Source organism: Condylura cristata, unplaced genomic scaffold (assembly GCF_000260355.1).
Source record: "Condylura cristata isolate star-nosed mole 26May11 unplaced genomic scaffold, ConCri1.0 scaffold00015, whole genome shotgun sequence".
Taxonomy (NCBI): Eukaryota; Metazoa; Chordata; class Mammalia; order Eulipotyphla; family Talpidae; genus Condylura; species Condylura cristata.
Window position 1 is genome coordinate 18,464,790 of NW_004567116.1, and position 18,479 is coordinate 18,483,268.

The following is an 18,479-nucleotide window of genomic DNA, read 5'->3' on the forward strand; positions in this document are numbered from 1 at the left end:
GCCACAATTTGACGTCCTTTCTCTCCTTCTGTTTTGTCTTAGGGGGAAGACTTTAACTAGGGGTGCGCAGATGTGTGAGACCTTTTACTGTAAGAGTGGACAGACATCCCTGATCACAGGCAAGTTCTGCAGTGGCTACTTTGGGCTCCAAAACCCAAAAGAGTCAACATATTTCAGAATGGTTCTTCACTGTAGTTCAGATGGGGGGGGGTGGGTTTCAAACTTAGCTCATCATCTCTCCTGATTAATGACTTAACTAACTACAGGATTTGGGGAAAACAGATTGGAAATACTGGAATATTTTATTTGTATACCAAAGGGTAGATTTTTCACGAGCACTGGAGGGCAGAGATGGATGATTCAAGCGACTGAGTGGATCACTGCCTAAAGGGGGGAGGTAACCCTTCTCTCCTAGCTCCAGGTCATCCTCTACCAGAAATTAGGCCTCCCTGGCTCCATGACCTGGGATTAACACCTGTATTTTTGCTAACAGAGTCCCAAATTCGAGCCCCGTGGGATCCCGCAGCCCCCCAGTGCCAGTATGCAGAACAGTAAGTGCCTCTGGTCAGTCTGGGTCTTAGGGCTGGGGACTAGCTGGTGGGTCAGGGGAGAGCAGCTCCCGGTTCTGGCCAGGCTGCCCTGTGAGAGAATTTCACCCTCCTCCTCATCTAGCAATCCGAGAGGGGAGGGCATTTGCTCCTCTGTTTTCGCTCCTGGAAAAACAGGGTCCCTTCAAAACAGCTCTCGAGTTGGCCAAGCTGCAGTAGAGAAACCCCATCCCTTCCCCCCCAAATCCTGTAACCCACACCCCCTCCCCGCCCCTGCCCGGGCTCTGACCCCAGAGAGTGGAGCTGGGCTGAGTAGGGCGGGGCAAAGGCCTCTCCTAGTTGCAAGAGGGGAAGGAGGCCCCTTTGGGCTTAGCCAAAGCTGAAAATCTATGGGGTGGTGGTGGAGGGTGCTTCCCCTCCCCCAGTCACTCTAAGGGCAGCTCCTCCCCTCCCCACCCTTTTTTATGGGGAGAGAAGGGGAGTGGGATACCCAGACCTGCAGCAGGGTGCGGGGCAGCAGGGTTTACTGTGTGGGCAATGCATGGGGGTCTAGCTAAAGAGCTGGAGAACCCTTGACATCGCTGCTGCGGTTGCTTGGGTCCTGGTCATTTCCGGGCCTACAGTGCCTCGGATTCCCAGGCGCCACCTTGCCTCTGCTCAGTTCCCTTGAACTCTCAGCCAACCTTCCTGTTCAGTAGTGGGTGCTGGTATCTGACAGGCCAGTCTGGAACCAGGGCCTGACAGCCTGGAAGGGCAGCCAAAGGAGGCCGGCTTGAGGTGCTGGAGTCTGCAGCTATAGTGGAGTGCGGAAAGACTTGTTATCTACAGATCTTCCTTTGCAGAACTCCATTTGGAAGGGTCACTGGTATCCCCATTTATCTGTTTGGAAGCGCAGGTGCTAGTGGACCCCAAGCATAGGAATAGTGCAGAGGTGCGGAGCTTCAATGCGGGTTAGTTGTGCAGAACCTGTCAAGCCCCGGGCTTGGCCCAGGAACCACTGTTTGGGCTAGGTGAAGTCTCGGCCAAGCCCTGTCCAAGCTGGGGTCTTCCCTTGGAGCTCAGGCTCCTCAGCCGCAGGCCCAGGGGTGGGTCCAGCAGGGCTCATTGCTCTGAGTATTTGCCACTACGGCCTGGCTGTCTGGCCCAGAGGGCCGCGGGGTCGCGGGCTGGCCTGCAGGGCTTTGTACCGCTCTCCCGGGTGTGTGCGAGACGCAGAGCTTCCAAATTGACACCATATGTTTTCCTATTAGATACTTCGCGGTCGAATTCTAGGCGCATAATCATCGCTACCGGGCAAGAGCGCCAGCGTCCCTAGGGAAGGGACACAATGATTGAGGCTTAACCTCTGAAGGGGAACTTAAAGTTGCTCTGTCTGGCTGCCATTTCGATGCTGGCAGAGGCGACTTGGCCCTGGCGTCTCCTGGGTGAGCACCCGGCGGTCGCTGCGGAGGTGGCAGGCACGTTAGTTTTTGCAGTAGGGGAGGAGGGAAGGAAAAGGAGGTCTAGGACTCGGCGGTTTCCCGTGCCTTGGCACCGGTAGATTGGGAATTGCCCAGGCCAGGCTTGAAGTTTGGAAAGTCTTACTCCGTCTCTCCCTGGGACAGGCTTTTTCTTTCCGGGTCAGTTCCTTTTGCCCAAAAGGGAGGCTCCGTAGCTGCGCTGGAGATGCGTTTTGCTAGGCAAAGGAAAGCAATGGAGGGAATTTAGGAGAAACCGGAAGAGCAAACTAGGCCTTAGTCAGTTGGAGAACTGGTGTCTTCGCGACATCCTCGCTCTTGCTGGGTCGCACTGGAGCCCAGATCCCCCCCGCCGTCCCCCCCCCCACGCTTGTCAGTTCTCATCGAATTGAGGCTCCGGCCCCCACCCCTCCCTAGAAAATAGTCCCCCTCCTCCCTCAGTCTTGAGCCTTCGGCTACCCTGAAAACGCAGTTCCCCTGGAAGGGGAAAAGAGTGCAGTTCAATCTCGTCTGAGTGATCTACAAATAGGGACAGAAAGGGTCGTTTTATCATGGTCCCGTTTGTCGTGACGATGCAATTTCCCGGAGCGGAGCACTGTCACAAAGTGACAAGGCTGCCACACGCGCCCCGACTGATCTTTTCAATTAGCCTTCCATGCATGATCCGGAGCGACTTCCGCCTATTTCCAGAAATTAAGCTCAAACTTGACGTGCAGCTAGTTTTATTTTAAAGACAAATGTCAGAGAGGCTCATCATATTTTCCCCCCTCTTCTATATTTGGAGCTTATTTATTGCTAAGAAGCTCAGGCTCCTGGAGTCAATTTGTCAGGAAGCTCCAAGGAGAAGAGAGCAGGAGAGAGGAGAGAGAGCGCCGCGTCTTCTGGAAGGGCTGCTCTTTAGAGTCTGGGCTGCAGGTTGGAGATTTCTAAGAAAGTAGAAATGGGCACTTGGCTTTATGTGTGTGTCTGTGGTTACCAGGGAGGGAGCTTCAGAGAGGTACTAACTCCCTCTCTGAATTCTCTAAAGAAATCAGACAATAGGGTGAGGTGGTGAGATAACTGGATCGAGGAGGAAAGGGGGACACTGTGGTGTGTTCTTTTCCTTTTCTCTTTCTGATTTTTGCTAATATGTGTCCCTGGTTGTGGGAAGGCCAAGTTCAGAGCAGCAGAAGTAAAGCCAGTGAACAGACGTCCAGCTCTCAGGTCGCCTGGGCAATGGGACAACTTTATGGTTGGAACTGGGTGGGAGCTCAGACCCTCATGTCTGAAGAGGAAGCGCTGAAACCCAGGTTGGAGTTCACTAGCCAGAGATTTGCAGTTCGGGTTCTTGGTTCTTCGCTGCTCTGCTTCCTTCTCTTCTACAGTTTGTTTTCTTTTAATACTCCAGTGTTTGTGTGGTGCCTCTGCCAGTTTGGAGTACGAGAGCAAACATTTCTGGACTCTAGTGTCTGATAGAGCACTGAAGAGCTGTGGGATTTGCTATCATAGTTCCAGCAATGCAGAGACATTGGAGATCCAGTGTGGGCTCTGGAGAACCTTGGCTTTATCAGGACACTCAGAAAGGGTCTTGGGGAGGACATTTTTAGAATGGATTGTTTGTACCTTGTGGATTCAGAGACTAGATGGTGTGTTTGTAAGAGGGGCAACAGGCTTGGGGCATTGCTGGGGTGATGGTGGTAATGAGGTGTGTGTTCTTCCTAAGCATGTGTCTGTATGGTGCTTCACCAGTCCTGTGGGCAGGAGCATGGCTGATTTGGGGGGCTGGGCAGCCCGATGCCTTGCATGGCTGGGTGGTGCTGTTGCTGCGGGGTTTTGTTTTGTTTTGTTTTTAATCAGTAGCAGGGGCTTGGTAGCCAAGGATGGCATGGGTTGGCAGGGAACTGAGGATGCAATGTGGTTGTCTTCTCTATATTCTCTTTACCTTTCTTCCTCCTTTCTCTGCTCTGTTCTGCTCTTTTCTTCTGTGCTCTGCTCTACTCTCCCTTTCCTTAGGTCACAGCGGAGTGAATCAGCTCGGTGGTGTCTTTGTCAACGGGCGGCCACTGCCGGACTCCACCCGGCAGAAGATCGTAGAGCTAGCTCACAGCGGGGCCCGGCCGTGCGACATTTCCCGAATTCTGCAGGTGATCCTCCCGGCGCCGCCCCATTCGTCGCCTCCTTGACCCTCTACTCTCAATGCCCTCTCTTCATTTCTTACTGTAAACGCTGCTAATTATGGATCCCCACCCTCAAAACCCCTCCCATTCCAGTCCCCACCCCAGTCTCCTGCCTCCGCTCTCCCTTTCCCTCCCAATCTCCTTTCCTATCTCTTTCAACCTGGGTCAGTCACATAAGTGATCCATCTGCTTCAGAAGAAAAATGTATGTGTGTGAATTTTAAAAATACACCTTTCTATTTTCATTTGGTTAAAAAAAATTTCATTGATTGTTTAACAGTTTATGAACTACAATAAGCTGAGTCATTTAAACTGGCAAAATTTCCCTCCCTCCTCCGTCATCCCATGTTTACCTCGGCTTTTGAGATACTTGTTTGCACTCTTCGTATTTGTGAAATATATATTGATTTAAGAAGACACATGGTATTTTTCTCTCTCCCTAACTCACATTCAATTGGGCATATTTTTAAAGGAAAAGATCAGTTTAGCCCCCCTTCCTTGCTCATGTAAACATAACCTTTAAGCAGGGTCAGCACAAAGAGAGAGAGAGAGAGAGAGAGAGAGAGAGAAGCTGACTTATTTTTGATGCATCTTCAGGCAGTATTTAAGAGAAGTTTTTTTAAAAAAACTTTTATATTAGTTTTTTAGTTCCAACTGTTTGAAAGTATCATCCTCTTTATAGTTTTTAGGGCTACAGATGTAATTTTAAGAAAAAAAAAGCTCTCTACAGTAAGTTCTCGTACCATTGAAGGTATATTTTTGTGTTATAGACCCATGCAGATGCAAAAGTCCAAGTGCTGGACAATCAAAACGTAAGCTTGTCATTGTTTAATGCATACTTAAACAATTTTATTTTTGTCTTGAAATTATTAATAATGTGGTTTTCTGTCCACTTCCCCTATGCAGGTGTCCAACGGATGTGTGAGTAAAATTCTGGGCAGGTATTACGAGACTGGCTCCATCAGACCCAGGGCAATCGGTGGTAGTAAACCGAGAGTAGCGACTCCAGAAGTTGTAAGCAAAATAGCCCAGTATAAACGGGAGTGCCCGTCCATCTTTGCTTGGGAAATCCGAGACAGATTACTGTCCGAGGGGGTCTGTACCAACGATAACATACCAAGTGTAAGTTCACTGGGGACATCCCCTCTCCCTGCCCTAAGCTCCATGCGCTTTCTTCTTCACCATCTCTTTCTTTACCTTTTCCCGCTCTCTTCCCTCCCAGAGTCTCCCCAATTTTTATCTTTTACTGCTCCACTTTTGTCCCTTCTACCTTGGGGTGTTGAGAGGAGCAAAGTGACCTTATTCTAATCTCCTAATCTCCCCAAAATGGGAGTCAAATGTGGAGATTCATTTTCCTCACTGGCAAGCTGCAAAGAAAGTAGAGGGTGGAGGCACCCGGGAAAAGGCACTTGAATCAAGAAGGAAAATGAAAACAGATTCTAACTTTCCCCAGATCCACCTCCCTGAATCTTCCTTTGGGTGCCAACCATCCTCTTCCTTCGTCCCCTTCCCTCATGTTAAAAAAAAAAAAAAAGTGAAAGAAAGTGTCAAACCCAGTCAGCACCTTTTTTGGGGGAAAATCTTTAACAAAACAAAGCAGCCCCCTGAGTTAGGGCACCACAGATACTGAGCAATGATAAAGGATTCCCTCCCCCAGTCTCTCAATTCTCTGCCCAGGACTGTTTCTGTGATCAGAATGATGGCTGTCACTCTTTTTATGATATCTCCAGAATTACATCCACTGTCCTGGGGTGGCTGGGAATACTATAATATATTAAGGATCATTCTTTTGGGGGATGGGCATGCCAAGATGGGAATTTATGACAGGGTGGCCATGTCTTCAGGAGAGGCTACCATTTGGTTTATTTTGGTTTGATCTGCAGGTGTCATCCATAAACAGAGTTCTTCGCAACCTGGCTAGCGAAAAGCAACAGATGGGCGCAGACGGCATGTATGATAAGCTAAGGATGTTGAACGGGCAGACCGGAAGCTGGGGTACCCGCCCTGGTTGGTATCCTGGGACTTCAGTACCAGGGCAACCTACTCAAGGTAAAAACCCAAGCACACCCATCCTCAAAAACTCTCCATATAAGCAGTTCTTTGCCCATTTTCTTCTCTCCCTATCTTCTCCCTCTCCTGGGTCTGTGCTTGGAAAATGAAGTGGGGACACACTTCAGAGACTTGGGACATATATAATGACTACACAGTGTATAGGTGGTGGTGTTCGTTGCACTATCTGGTTGACCTGGAAATGTGAAGGTTATAGCAGGAGTACTTTGTATGTAGCTGGTTGTATAAATATATGTGCATTTTATGGGCAGGAGTGTGTATCTGAAAGAACTAGCTGTGTGGTGCCCTTATTCACATTTTACCATTTAAAATGCACAGGGAACCCCCTCCCTGTACAAGTGTCCCAAGTTAACACCAGACGGACTGTGAGGTAAACATAATTGCATCATTTTGCTTTGTGCTGTGGTTGACACTTATGTGACTAGGAGTAGTGTGTACATGAGAGGTGAGCAGTGAGATGCAGGGCGCATCAAGGAAGGGGCATTGAAAGTGGTCATCTACCACCTGACACAAGCCCAACCAGACCCAGCCTTTCCCCTCTGCCACTCTGTGGGTGACACCTAGGTAGAAGGGTGGGGTGAGTATGAACTGTGAACTGAACTCTGTGATACCTGGAGCGGCTCCCAGGCCAGGAGGAGAGAGGGAATCTGGGCAGCCCCAGGACCTGTGAGAAGGGCTGGAGGACGCGAGATGGGGGTAGGGTGGGATCGGTTGGCTCTCTCTTGCTCCCTTACGTGCACCGAGGTAGCTTGGTCAAGAATAGGAAACAGTTTACTCCAAAGATTAATCGGTATTTGTTGTCCTTGTGACAAGGAGATAATATGCAGGATAATGGGACGTGGCGTCTCACTCCCCCGAGCACAACCAAGCCAGGGGGCTCCCAGCCGGGGCTGCGTGGGGCTGCAGACTGGGCCTCCTGTGCGTTGGTGTGCTCCGGGATGGTTCCGCATGCCCCGAGCCTTCACCAAGCCAAGCTAGAGAAGGGAAAATCGGTAACAGTATGCGAAATATCTGGTACAAAGGATGCTTCTGTCACTCGCAAGAATTTGTTATGGGAACAATCCTGTCGCTCTGTAATTGCTCATTAGAGAACGTTTTGTTTCTCATTAAGGCGACATGAATAAGCGTCTAGTTGAAGGAGACAGCTGTAGAAATGTTCCACAAGAGACCTCTGGACACGATTCGGCACCAATTGCCAATTAGACATGTCAGTTTTAAGAGCAGAAAACAATATAGGACGGACACTGGGAAGATAGGGAGCGAGGCGCCCGCTCTGTGTTTCCCAGCACAGCCGCTGAGGCCTCCCGATGTTCTCCCCTGGGCAACCCTGCCTTCCCGCTAGCCCGCGAGATCCTGACCCGCGACCTGGGGAGGGGGTGCGGCGGCAGGTAAGGCTCTGTCTCTGAGAGCCAAAGACCACCACACCCTCACCTGCCGTTTAAAATTCTAGAGTTCCCACACATGTGCCCGGACACATCCAAGTGACACCCAAATTCGCATTCCCTACCGCCTTTCTTCAGCCTACCACACTCCCGCCACCTCCTGCTTTTAAGGCGACCCCTCCCACTGAGTCTGGCGGTCTGCGGTCCAGAAGTCTCGGCGAGGGTGAAGGGCACAGCGGCCGGGGTCGCAGGGCTGAACCCACACCTTCACACCCGGGACCCCTCCCCTCCAGGGCTCGAGTCAGCTTGGGACCTAGAGGGACGCCCTCTTTCAGCTTCCCGGTGCCTGGACTGCCCCCTTCACCATCCCCACCGCTTCCACCAGAGGCGGCACCCACTTGGGGCAGCTTTTCGTGGTGGGAGCCTGAGGGGGGAAGCGAGGGTGGAAGCGGAGGACTTGGTGGTGATGATTGTGGCAGGAGGTGGCGCTAGTTCAGGAGCATTTAACTTTCAGGTGCCAAATTGCTAGGGCATTCTGGCTCACTGGCTGCTAATCTCCCCTTTCCCCCTCCCCCAACAAACAGCCCCACTTCACTTCTTGGTTCTGGGGGCGTTGATCTCTGTCCACGCTGAATGGGGAGGATACGTGGAGCCAGGGCAGCGCGGATTCCCGGGGTGCGGGTGTCGCTGGTGGTGAGCTCCGGGCGGCATAGTCCGGAGTCCTGGGCCTTTGGCGCTAAGGAGGGCCCCGCCCTTCTGGTCTCTTTCCTCTGCTCTGGGAAGCCTTTTTTTTTTAAAGTTTTAAAGAGTCCATTACTCCGAAAACATAAGGCGAGGTTAGGTCTCAGAGGGAGACAAATATGGTTTCCATCTGATCGATGCCATGCGGTGGTGAATAAAATACTGACGACGTGGGCTGACAAGAGACAACTCTATCCAGCCCCAATTCTCCAGCGATTTGCTGATTTTAGGGATCACGGAGACACTTTTCTTATCTCCTCCTCCTACCCCCACCCTCCATAATACCCAGGCCCTCTGTAGGATTTAGTCAGTCTCTTTTTCAACAGATGCTACAATGTTTTGATCCGCGCTCCGGAGCTGAAAAGGTGCCGCAACCGGGTTGCTATCTTTTCTTGCTTGTTTTCCGCCTCACTGATTAAGACACTAAGAAACTAAGGAATGATTTTATTTCCCAGCGTCTTTTTTTTTTTTTTTTCTCTACTCCTTCTTCCAGGAAACAAATCCTATCCCCAGCGTCAGATGGTCCTGGGGCTGGGATAATGGGAGGCGCTTTCACTCGCCTTCTCACGGATTAGGCTGGAAGGTGGACGGGGCCCATTGAAGGCCCCTTCTTTGCTCGCTGTGAGGGGGAGCCTTTTAAAGCAGATATCTTAATTGTCTGCCACTTAGTTTTATCATGTGGGGAATTTGAGATTCAACTTCTAGTTTTATTTTGTTAAGAGTTTAAAGAGTGGTAGGTAAACTCACTAAAGAAAAAAAGTGCCCCCCCTCCCCCACCATCTAAGAGTGACCTCCTTGTCATGGCCTCCCTGCAAACTTGCTACTTTGTAAGTAGCAAACTAACTTTCAATGATGCATGCTCACCCTGAGTGAGGGTGGTGCAATCATGCAGCCAGAGTGTCTCCTTACCAGCTTCGAATTCCACTTTTTTATTCCCCCCCCCCCCAAAAAAAGCTTAAAATCCATCTGCTTTCTGCTCTATGGACTTCCCTCCACTCTAAAAGTCAGTTGTTAAGCGGCAGACAGGCTCTGTGTGTGTATATGGGATGGGGGGGTTGTTGAGGGAGTGGGGCCGTGGGGAGGAGCGAGGAAGAGCTCACAAATGCAAATCTGTTTTGAAATTAGGGAAATGTCATAGCAGCACATGGGAGCAGAGAATACTATCTGCAGGGGTCTTCTGAGGGAGATCCAGGCAGTTTTGTTTAATTGGCAAGATCGAATGTGCCAGAAAAAGGACTGAACTGGGGTCTCCTGGAAGGCAGGGACATGAGTGACCACCCTGGAGATGGGATTGTGTTCTTGGTGCAACCCTGAAATGTGTGTAGGATGGTGGAATGATCCCAGATTGTGTTTGTGTTTTTTTCCAAAACAATAGGCCACTGGCCTTCTAGCTGACCATAAAGGGCTATATTTCCAAAAACTTTTTCACCAAACATGAAATGAGGATGCTTCATTTCTTTCCCCCAAGAGCACTTTGGGAAACTTGGGGCAGTGAATTATCAGCTGCTTCTGTGTTTGGCCTTGGGTTGAGCATCTTTCCTCTTCCACCTCCCAACCATTTCTGACATATGGAAAGTCAACCCAGGTAGAGCACCGCCTGCTTACTAATCATGTCCATTGTCCTCTTTCCCTCTCTCCCCACCCTCCTTTTACCTCTCTCTCTCTCTCTTTTTTTTTTAACCTCTTAGCACTTTCTGGTTTATATCTTTCTGATCTGTTTCTTTGAAACCCTCTTACCTTCGCTTTACCTTTCTCTACCTCTTACCTTTCTCAACTCCCCACTCATCCCCAATCTCCTTGTCCACCTCTCTTCTTCATAGCCTACCCCCCACTCAGGTCTCCCCACTCTCTGTGGGTCCCTTTCCCCATCTTCTTGCCGCCTCTGTCCCCATCTGCCCTCCCTGCCTCCCCTCACCCCTGTTCTGGGCCCCCATCCATCCTCCATCCTCCCCTCACCAACCCCCCCCCCCCAGCCAAGTGCCCTAAATAGCATTGAGACACCGCTCTTCGGACAGTGATTAATGATAGCAGAGCAAAGGGGTTAACACACTTCACTGAAAAGTCTGTTGACTGGGCTTCTTGTAACACAATGTGGCCCGCTGCACGCCTCAAGAGAATCCTTTTGTTGTCCTCGCTCATTGTGGCCTCAAAATTCTGCCCACGAAAGTTTGCCAACGCTCCTGCCCCAGGAGTTTAATAGTTTCCCTTACTCACAGGGCATTGTGCAGCGCTGAAAAGCAGCCCCTCGCTATTCAAGTGTTGGTGGTCATCTCAATAGATCTCCAAGGGCCCATATGGTGGCCAGTGCCGATGAATCCGCCTGTTTAAATGGGGGAGAAAGTTAGGGTTTTAAAACATTTCAAAGTTCCTGAAAAGATCCCACTAGATCCTGTCACAATTCCCTGAACTCTTTGAAGGCACTGCCTATTGTCTCCTGGTTATAAATGATATTTCTGGCCAAGTCGATTCCCACCAAGGCGTCCCTGGAGTCCCCTCCCCCCACTGGGGCGGGCAGCCCCGGTTGGTATCCCTTGGGGGCCATAGGACCCAGCCTACGTGGTCCTGGAAGCAGAGTCCTTCTGCTCAGAGGGGCTGTGGTCTCTCAGGCAGGCGAGGTGAGAGACAGCTCACCCAAGTGCACATCTTGCCTTCTAAGCAGCAAAGGAAAACAATAAAACTTTCCCCTGTTTAATGATAGAAATTACATTAAAAGTGGTGGAAATGCCCTAATTAAAAATGTACCACTTAAATGATATGCCAAGGATTCAGCTGCAGCATAGCATATTTAGCTAGTTAGTGAACTCTCTACTATTTCTTTTTTAAAATTACACGTTAAAAATTTAAAAGAAATCTTACTTTTCTCTGGTGCAACACATTACAAAGAATGGACAGTCCTTTTATCTAAATATAAAATTCCATTTTCAGCAATTATAGCCTGTTCTTGGTGATGATATAATTACAGCTGTGCTCGTAATAGGTGTCAAGGCAAAGCGCACTCATACAATAGTTGAATAAAACTGCAGAACAATGCAAGCACTTCTAAATTCACAACCTTTAAAATGAAATTGACTGTGCAGAATTCAAATAAAAACTAGATAAATATTTTTTTAAAAAAATTACAAGCTTGGTTTGGTTTCTTAATAGCATTTTCTACAAACCTATCAACATCTAATTGATTAGATAGGAATTACTGATTATAGATCAGCTGAAATCTTGTACATCACTCTTCTATTTTCCCAACACAGCCATAGGTAAATAGATTCTTGAAGGAATGGGAACTGGGTGAGACATTTGGGTAGTCAGGATTTGTTATGAAGGATCATTTTCATTGGAAACTTTGGTGCTTGTTTTTTCATTCAAAGAAATGCCACTTGGTGTTTGTATTGTATGGTCTCATGATAAAAACTGACAGAGAGAAAGTGGTGGGATGTCATTGATGTCTTTTATTAAAAGGAGGTCGACACTTAGTTAACTTTGGGAGTGTGGTTATGAGACTATGGGACTACACTGTTCTTGGAGTTTATGGCTCTTACAGAACCCTTTTGGAAGCTCTGAGTTATCCTAAATTTCTCTTATTGTCCTTTCTTTTTGTTCCAGATGGCTGCCAGCAACAGGAAGGAGGGGGAGAGAATACCAACTCTATCAGTTCCAATGGAGAAGATTCAGATGAGGCCCAAATGCGACTTCAGCTGAAGCGAAAGCTGCAAAGAAATAGAACATCCTTTACCCAAGAGCAAATTGAGGCCCTGGAGAAAGGTGATGGAGTTTTTCAAAGTAGAGAAGCAGTAAATCAAAGTAAATGCCACATCTTCAGTACAAAGAGCTAAATTTAGCCAAGGCCCTTTGCATAGAGGACTGAAAAGGTTTCTCTTTTTCTTCTTTTATTTTTTTTTCTGGGCATCTTTTCAGTGTCTGTGTTTTCTTTTTTCTTTTCATGTACCGGTAACTCGAAGACTTAAAGTCTGACTTCTCATAAGGGAAAAAATGATGATTTGGGTAATCCAGGCCACAGAAAGGTCCTTGAATGTCATTTCAAAGAAAATTTAACTTGATTCTGATGGGATAGTTCTTTCAAGTTCAGTCAGTGTTAACAGTAGTAACATTTTAAAGGAAGGTGTTGGGAGAGGAAAAGTGAGGCCAGCTTGACCTAGAGCTTGCTGGACGCATTTTGTATATTTCTGTCACACTAGAAAACTCAATTTACTCTTGCAGAGTTTGAGAGAACCCACTATCCAGATGTGTTTGCCCGAGAAAGACTAGCTGCCAAAATAGATCTACCTGAAGCAAGAATACAGGTACCAGCGGTTGGGTGATTTTCATGCTTTGCACTTCATACCTGTTGCCTTATCTAAAAACAAAGGTGTTTCTGAGAAACACCATTTGTTTGTATAGTAAGTAACAGTTCAGTCTGCTAAATACTTCTCTGCCATGGTGGGTGAGGGACATGATGTATCAGGGGTGGGACTGAGCTGGTGGGAGGCACAGAACTAACCTCTTCTGCCTGATTTCCAGGTCTGGTTTTCTAATCGAAGGGCCAAATGGAGAAGAGAAGAAAAATTGAGGAATCAGAGAAGACAGGCCAGCAATACTCCTAGTCATATTCCTATCAGCAGTAGTTTCAGCACCAGTGTCTACCAACCAATCCCACAACCCACCACACCTGGTAATTTGGAATAATGGTGCTGCTAAAAATGTGTTTAAACCTCTGTTCCCAGTAGCTCTGACTCTTGCCATGACCCTCTGTCCTGTTCTTCCTCTTGCAGTTTCCTCCTTCACCTCTGGCTCCATGCTGGGCCGAACAGACACAGCCCTCACCAACTCGTACAGTGCTCTGCCACCCATGCCCAGCTTCACCATGGCGAACAACCTGCCTATGCAAGTAAGTGAGCCCGGGCACCGCCTGCCTGGTGGAGACACAGGAGGAGTGAGGAGTGGGTCAGGCCTGCACACCCCATGCACCCTGAATGCACCCTTGGCGTTGTTCTCCCTGCAGTGGTTGGCTTGACCAGTCAGTCTGAGGTGAAATAGTCATTCCACATTTTAGTTGATGGATTGATTTGACTCATGCTCTATATGAGCATGACATTAAGCCAAGTTCTATCTGCCGTCTGCTCATAGGGAATGCTCACTTTACAGCCTTGGATAGGAATGGGGCATGTTTATGCACCCGTAAAACTTGTATCCAGAGTTGGAAAACAATGTTGGCATGTGACTTAATAGTAAGGGGTTACTTACATTAAAATTGGGTTTATGTTGATGTCTGCATATTAATAACTTTGTAATATGCATATGCACATTGGACATTATTTAGGACATATGTGATAAATTAGTGAGGGAGTAAAAAGGACTGCAAATGGAATTCATATTTGCATGATTGAATATGCTTTAGATAGAAGGAAAACTAGTTTTTCAGCATCTTATAATAAATAAAAGAACAAGAAGGTTTGGCTAGAAATGTAGTGTGTCTTTGCCATGAATGATGTGGTGAGCTTATGATACTCCTGGTTGTCTGGAAAGGTTGATGCTCTTTTATCACTATAGCCTGCTCATACTCTCAATTCTCTCTCCAAATGTTTGTCAGTTTCTATTTGTGCTAGGCTCTGTGCTGAATTTCCTTTAGGATGGAAGCTGTGTACTAGAATTAGGGGTATATTAGAACTTTGGAGCTAGGTGGATTTTTGGTGGGAAAAAAAATTGGTCTTTTGGTGAGTCTTCTGCAAAAGCTTTCCCAGGACTCCTGTTTGTTCAACAATGAGAGATGCCAGGATGGTGTGCAGTTGGTCAGCATGAACCCCTGCTGGGAGCACTTCTGGGGCTACACAGATTGTTTATTCTCCATTGAGTATGTTTTGCTGGACTTCTAATCCAAATAACAGCAAAATAAATGTTTCACAGTTTTCAGACTAACATAGGAGCAATTTAGAGGAACTCATCATATGTTTATTTTTACTGCCTCTGAATATTATTAACTTTAGTGTAATTGATATAAATTAATGAATTAACAGTGCATTAGTTGGTATTGCAGCAATAGCCTTGGAAATTTTCAGAAATCAGGTGGCCTAGAGGAAATAACTTCAGAAATTAGAACCAAATGTAAGCTGAAATGTTGACAAAACCCTTAAGGCCTGCTTGCTTCTTTGAATCATATGTTAGCTGTCATCCTCGTTTTAATAAGGCCAGTGTCTTGCACCGTTTTGTAAATTATAGCAACATTAGGTCTCAGTGAAAATAATGTGTATATGAGAAAACAGTGGGGACCAATGGGCTGTTTCCATGCATAGACAGATGTGGAGTCAACTTATTTTAAATAGTGAGCCAAAAGTTACACCACTTACACACTTTTAAAAGATATATATGAGTGGAGCTTCCATATGACCCAGCAATCCCACTCCTAGGTATCTACCCAAAAGACACAAAAACAGATTCAATACCTGCACTCCCATGTTTATTGCTGCTTTATTTACAATTGGAAAGACATGGAAACAGTCCAAATGCCCAAAAGTGGATGACTGGATTAAAAAGATGTGGTACATAGATACAATGGAATATTACTCAGCAACCAAAAAAAAAATAAACATATGCCTTTTGCAGCAACATGGATGGAGCTGGAAAAGATCATGCTTAGTGAAATAAGCCAGAAAGAAAAGGAAAAATACCAGATGGTTTCACGCAAAGCAGGAGTATAATGGACCAAACGAGAAAATAACAATAATAATGAACAGCTATATACCAGAGACATTTTATGGGGGTGGAGTGGGGAATGGGATCAAAAATGGTGGGGGGGAGGGAAATGCGCTGGACTGTGGTGATGGCACACAGGTGATTTGGTGATGGGAAGCCCACGGGGATTACCAGTGAAATGGAAAAAGGCACAAAATGATGTAAAAATAAACTATTGTATTATTTAAATATATATATGTTCATGAAACAAAGAAAATAAAAATTATGGATCATTCTAGTTTCAGAGGAGACTACTCTGATTTTTGGTGTTGGGGCTGCTCTGTTTGTCCATCAGTTCATCCTCTTGACCAAAATCCTCAGCCATTTTACAAAGGAATGGTGTCCTCTGACCTTTTTCTAATGTATCATGCAATTCGAGATTGTGGATCTTGGGATGTCAAACATTTCCGCAGTTGTGGGGCAGAGTAGAGTTATCATCTCCCTTGTTCTTGACATTATATTTCCATTAAATCATCCCCAACTTGCCGATATGGCCTAATCCTCATGAGCGCTCATGAGAGGTTTTGTTCTAGTTCTTTCTTACTAGAAATAAATAAATGTATTTGGAGAAAGGTTTATCTCTACAACACCATCATTTCAAATACTCAGAGGATAACAGTGTGACTGTTTTTGGTAGCAGCTCACAGCCCATTCTCAGGATGGGGCTGGTTATTTACTCACACACCTGAGCACATCAACCTGGGATCGTTACCCATCTGCCTCTTCAAAAAATCTTTAATCCCATAGTTCAACCATGAAAAGCCCCCAGGATTCCTGAACCAAACTTTTCAAAGAGCTGCTTCCACTTTTCTCTGTCCCAAAGCTCTAGATATAGGATCTGGGAGTCACTGGATCCCCAAACGGATTGCATTTGCAGAAAAGATGGGTTTTTGTGGAAGTTCTCATGCTGCAGGTCCCCAGAAGATGTTTGCAGAGGTTCAAAATGGAAACAGACAAACATTCTATTATTTGTGTAGATAGTACACACTTCTAGCAGGACAGTTGTCTGAAATGACAGCACTTCAGAAGTCTGGTTCACAGGCACCTTGATTAACAGTGGCCAGTAGAAGGACCGGTGAGAAGCCCAGGCTTAGCGAAGCCCATACTTTTTGCAGGAAGGCATCTTAAATGATCATGCTGGTTGGCAATGTTCCTGGGAATGGGGAAGACGTCTGGGACACAGTTGTGTGATGAGCTCCTCAGTAACCACAGGTTTGTCTTTTTCCTCTCAGCCCCCAGTCCCCAGCCAGACCTCATCGTACTCCTGCATGCTGCCTACCAGCCCTTCAGTCAATGGGCGGAGTTATGATACCTATACCCCCCCACATATGCAGACACACATGAACAGTCAACCGATGGGGACCTCGGGCACCACTTCCACAGGTGAGCTGCTGTTCTCTTCAGCCTGCACACAGGTGGCCTGGACAGCTTCTTTTGCCAGGTGATGTCCCTTCACTGAAAACTGACCTAAAACCCCCCTCTGGCCTTGTGTGATAGTGTTTAAATCTTAGATGCTTGCTTCTCTGGAGAAAACTGTTTGAAAAGGAAAATCCAATCAAGCTCATTAGCTACTTGACACCATAGGAACAAACTCTGAAGTTGTTTTCCTTGAATTTAGTCAAAGAAGTTATATATCAACACAAGACCTGGACTATAAGTTTTTGTAGGATAGATTATTAGCCATAGTGCCAGCCAGGGGGTGGGGTTCCCAGAAGATGCTTGCAGAGATTCATGATGGAAATAGACAAACATCCTATGATTTGTGTAGAGAGTACACAGTGTGTAGCAGGACTGTTGTCTGAAATGACAACACTTCCGAAGTCTGCTTCACAGGCAGCTTAACTCTTAGCAGCGGCCAGTGAAGGACCGGTGAGCAAGTTCAGGAGGACTGCTCCTTGGAAGACCATCTACATTCCTTGTTCTTCTATGCCTCTCATTGCAACTGAAGACCACGTTGGTTTTCCAGAAAGTTTTGTTAAAATTCCAAACATACAAATAAATGGAGGGTTTTTCCCCCAATTCTTTTGGCTAGGGATTCAAGATACATGAAGTCAAAATGTTATCTGGCTTCTGGAAGATGTTTTATTTTGTGTTTCTCTTTATAAATACAGTTAGAAAGTATTTGAGATTTTTTTTTTTTTTTTTTTTTTTACCGCTGCATTCATACCCCATGCCTGTTTCTCTAAGGAAATATCTACATGGCTATTTCTTTCATTCACTTCTAGGACTCATTTCCCCTGGTGTGTCAGTTCCCGTTCAAGTTCCTGGAAGTGAACCTGATATGTCTCAATATTGGCCAAGATTACAGTAAAAAGAAAGAAAGAAAGGAAGGATATATTGTGTTAATTCAGTCAGTGACTATGTGGACACGGCAGTTGGGCATGCAGGAAGGAAAGAAAAAATGGCTGTTAGAAGCACTTGAGTTCTGCAATTGTGTCCTGTATTGTACCACTGGGGAACGGACTTGACATGAGGACCTTTGTTATACAGAAGGCACGATATCAGTTGGAACAAATCTTCATTTTGGTATCCAAACTTTTATTCATTTTGGTGTATTATTTGTAAATGGGCATTTGTATGTTATAATGAAGAAAAAAAAGAACAACGTAGACTGGATGGATGTTTGAACTGTGTTGGTCATGAAATTGTTTTTAAAAAAAGGAAACCATGATCAACAATTTTGCCACGAATTTAAGAGTTTTATCAAAATATATCGAATACTTCTACCCATCTGTTCATAGTTTATGGACTGATGTTCCAAGTTTGTATCATTCCTTTACATATTATTAAACCTGGAACACGTGCACTAGATTTGTGTAAGAAATATCTGTTGGTTTTCCAAAGGTTGTTAACAGATGAAGTTTATGTGCAAAAAAGGGTAAGATATAAATTCAAGGAAGAAAAAAGTTGATAGCGAAAAGGTAGACTGTGTCTTCGATATAATCCAATTTGTTTTATGTCAAAATGTAAGTATTTGTCTTCCCTAGAAATCCTCAGAATGATTTCTATAATAAAGTTAATTTCATTTATATTTGACAAGAATACTCTATAGATGTTTTATACACATTTTCATTCAATTCTACATTTCCTCTTTGGCCAGCAAAAGATTGTTCTTAGATATATAGTTGTATTACTGTTCACAGTCCAATCATTTTGTGCATCTAGAATTCATTCCTAATCAATTAAAAGTGCTTGCAAGAGTTTTCAACTTAAGTGTTTTGAAGTTGTTCACAATGACATATCAAAATTAACCATTGCTGATTGTAAAAACCATGCCAAAGCCTTTGTATTTCCTTTATTATACTATTTTCTTTTTAACCTTATAGTGTGGTGTTACAAATTTTGTTTCCACGTGAGATTAACATTCTAAACCAAAGGTGACTTTCATACATACTCTATTTTCAAT

At 45.9% G+C, this 18,479-nt stretch overlaps 1 protein-coding gene across 8 annotated transcripts in view; it reads left to right on the plus strand.

The window, feature by feature from the left end:
* PAX6 (paired box 6) overlaps positions 1 to 18,108 on the plus strand; it is a 28,837-nt gene extending 10,729 nt beyond the window's left edge. For 3 of the 8 annotated variants that reach the window (XM_004682954.2, XM_004682952.2, XM_004682955.2), the window contains 11 exons: positions 43 to 119; positions 494 to 551; positions 3,998 to 4,128; positions 5,067 to 5,282; positions 6,044 to 6,209; positions 11,951 to 12,109; positions 12,566 to 12,648; positions 12,866 to 13,016; positions 13,117 to 13,232; positions 16,306 to 16,456; positions 17,299 to 17,417. In XM_004682954.2, coding sequence (XP_004683011.1) covers positions 542 to 551; positions 3,998 to 4,128; positions 5,067 to 5,282; positions 6,044 to 6,209; positions 11,951 to 12,109; positions 12,566 to 12,648; positions 12,866 to 13,016; positions 13,117 to 13,232; positions 16,306 to 16,456; positions 17,299 to 17,384 — 1,269 coding nt within the window. In that variant the 5' untranslated portion in view covers positions 43 to 119; positions 494 to 541 and the 3' untranslated portion in view covers positions 17,385 to 17,417. Of the gene's footprint in view, positions 1 to 42; positions 120 to 493; positions 552 to 3,997; positions 4,129 to 4,930; positions 4,973 to 5,066; positions 5,283 to 6,043; positions 6,210 to 11,950; positions 12,110 to 12,565; positions 12,649 to 12,865; positions 13,017 to 13,116; positions 13,233 to 16,305; positions 16,457 to 17,298 lie in introns of all 8 variants that reach the window. The other 5 variants (XM_004682949.1, XM_004682948.1, XM_004682947.1 and 2 more) reach the window with 4 other exon arrangements.
* The last annotated feature ends 371 nt before the right edge of the window (positions 18,109 to 18,479 follow it).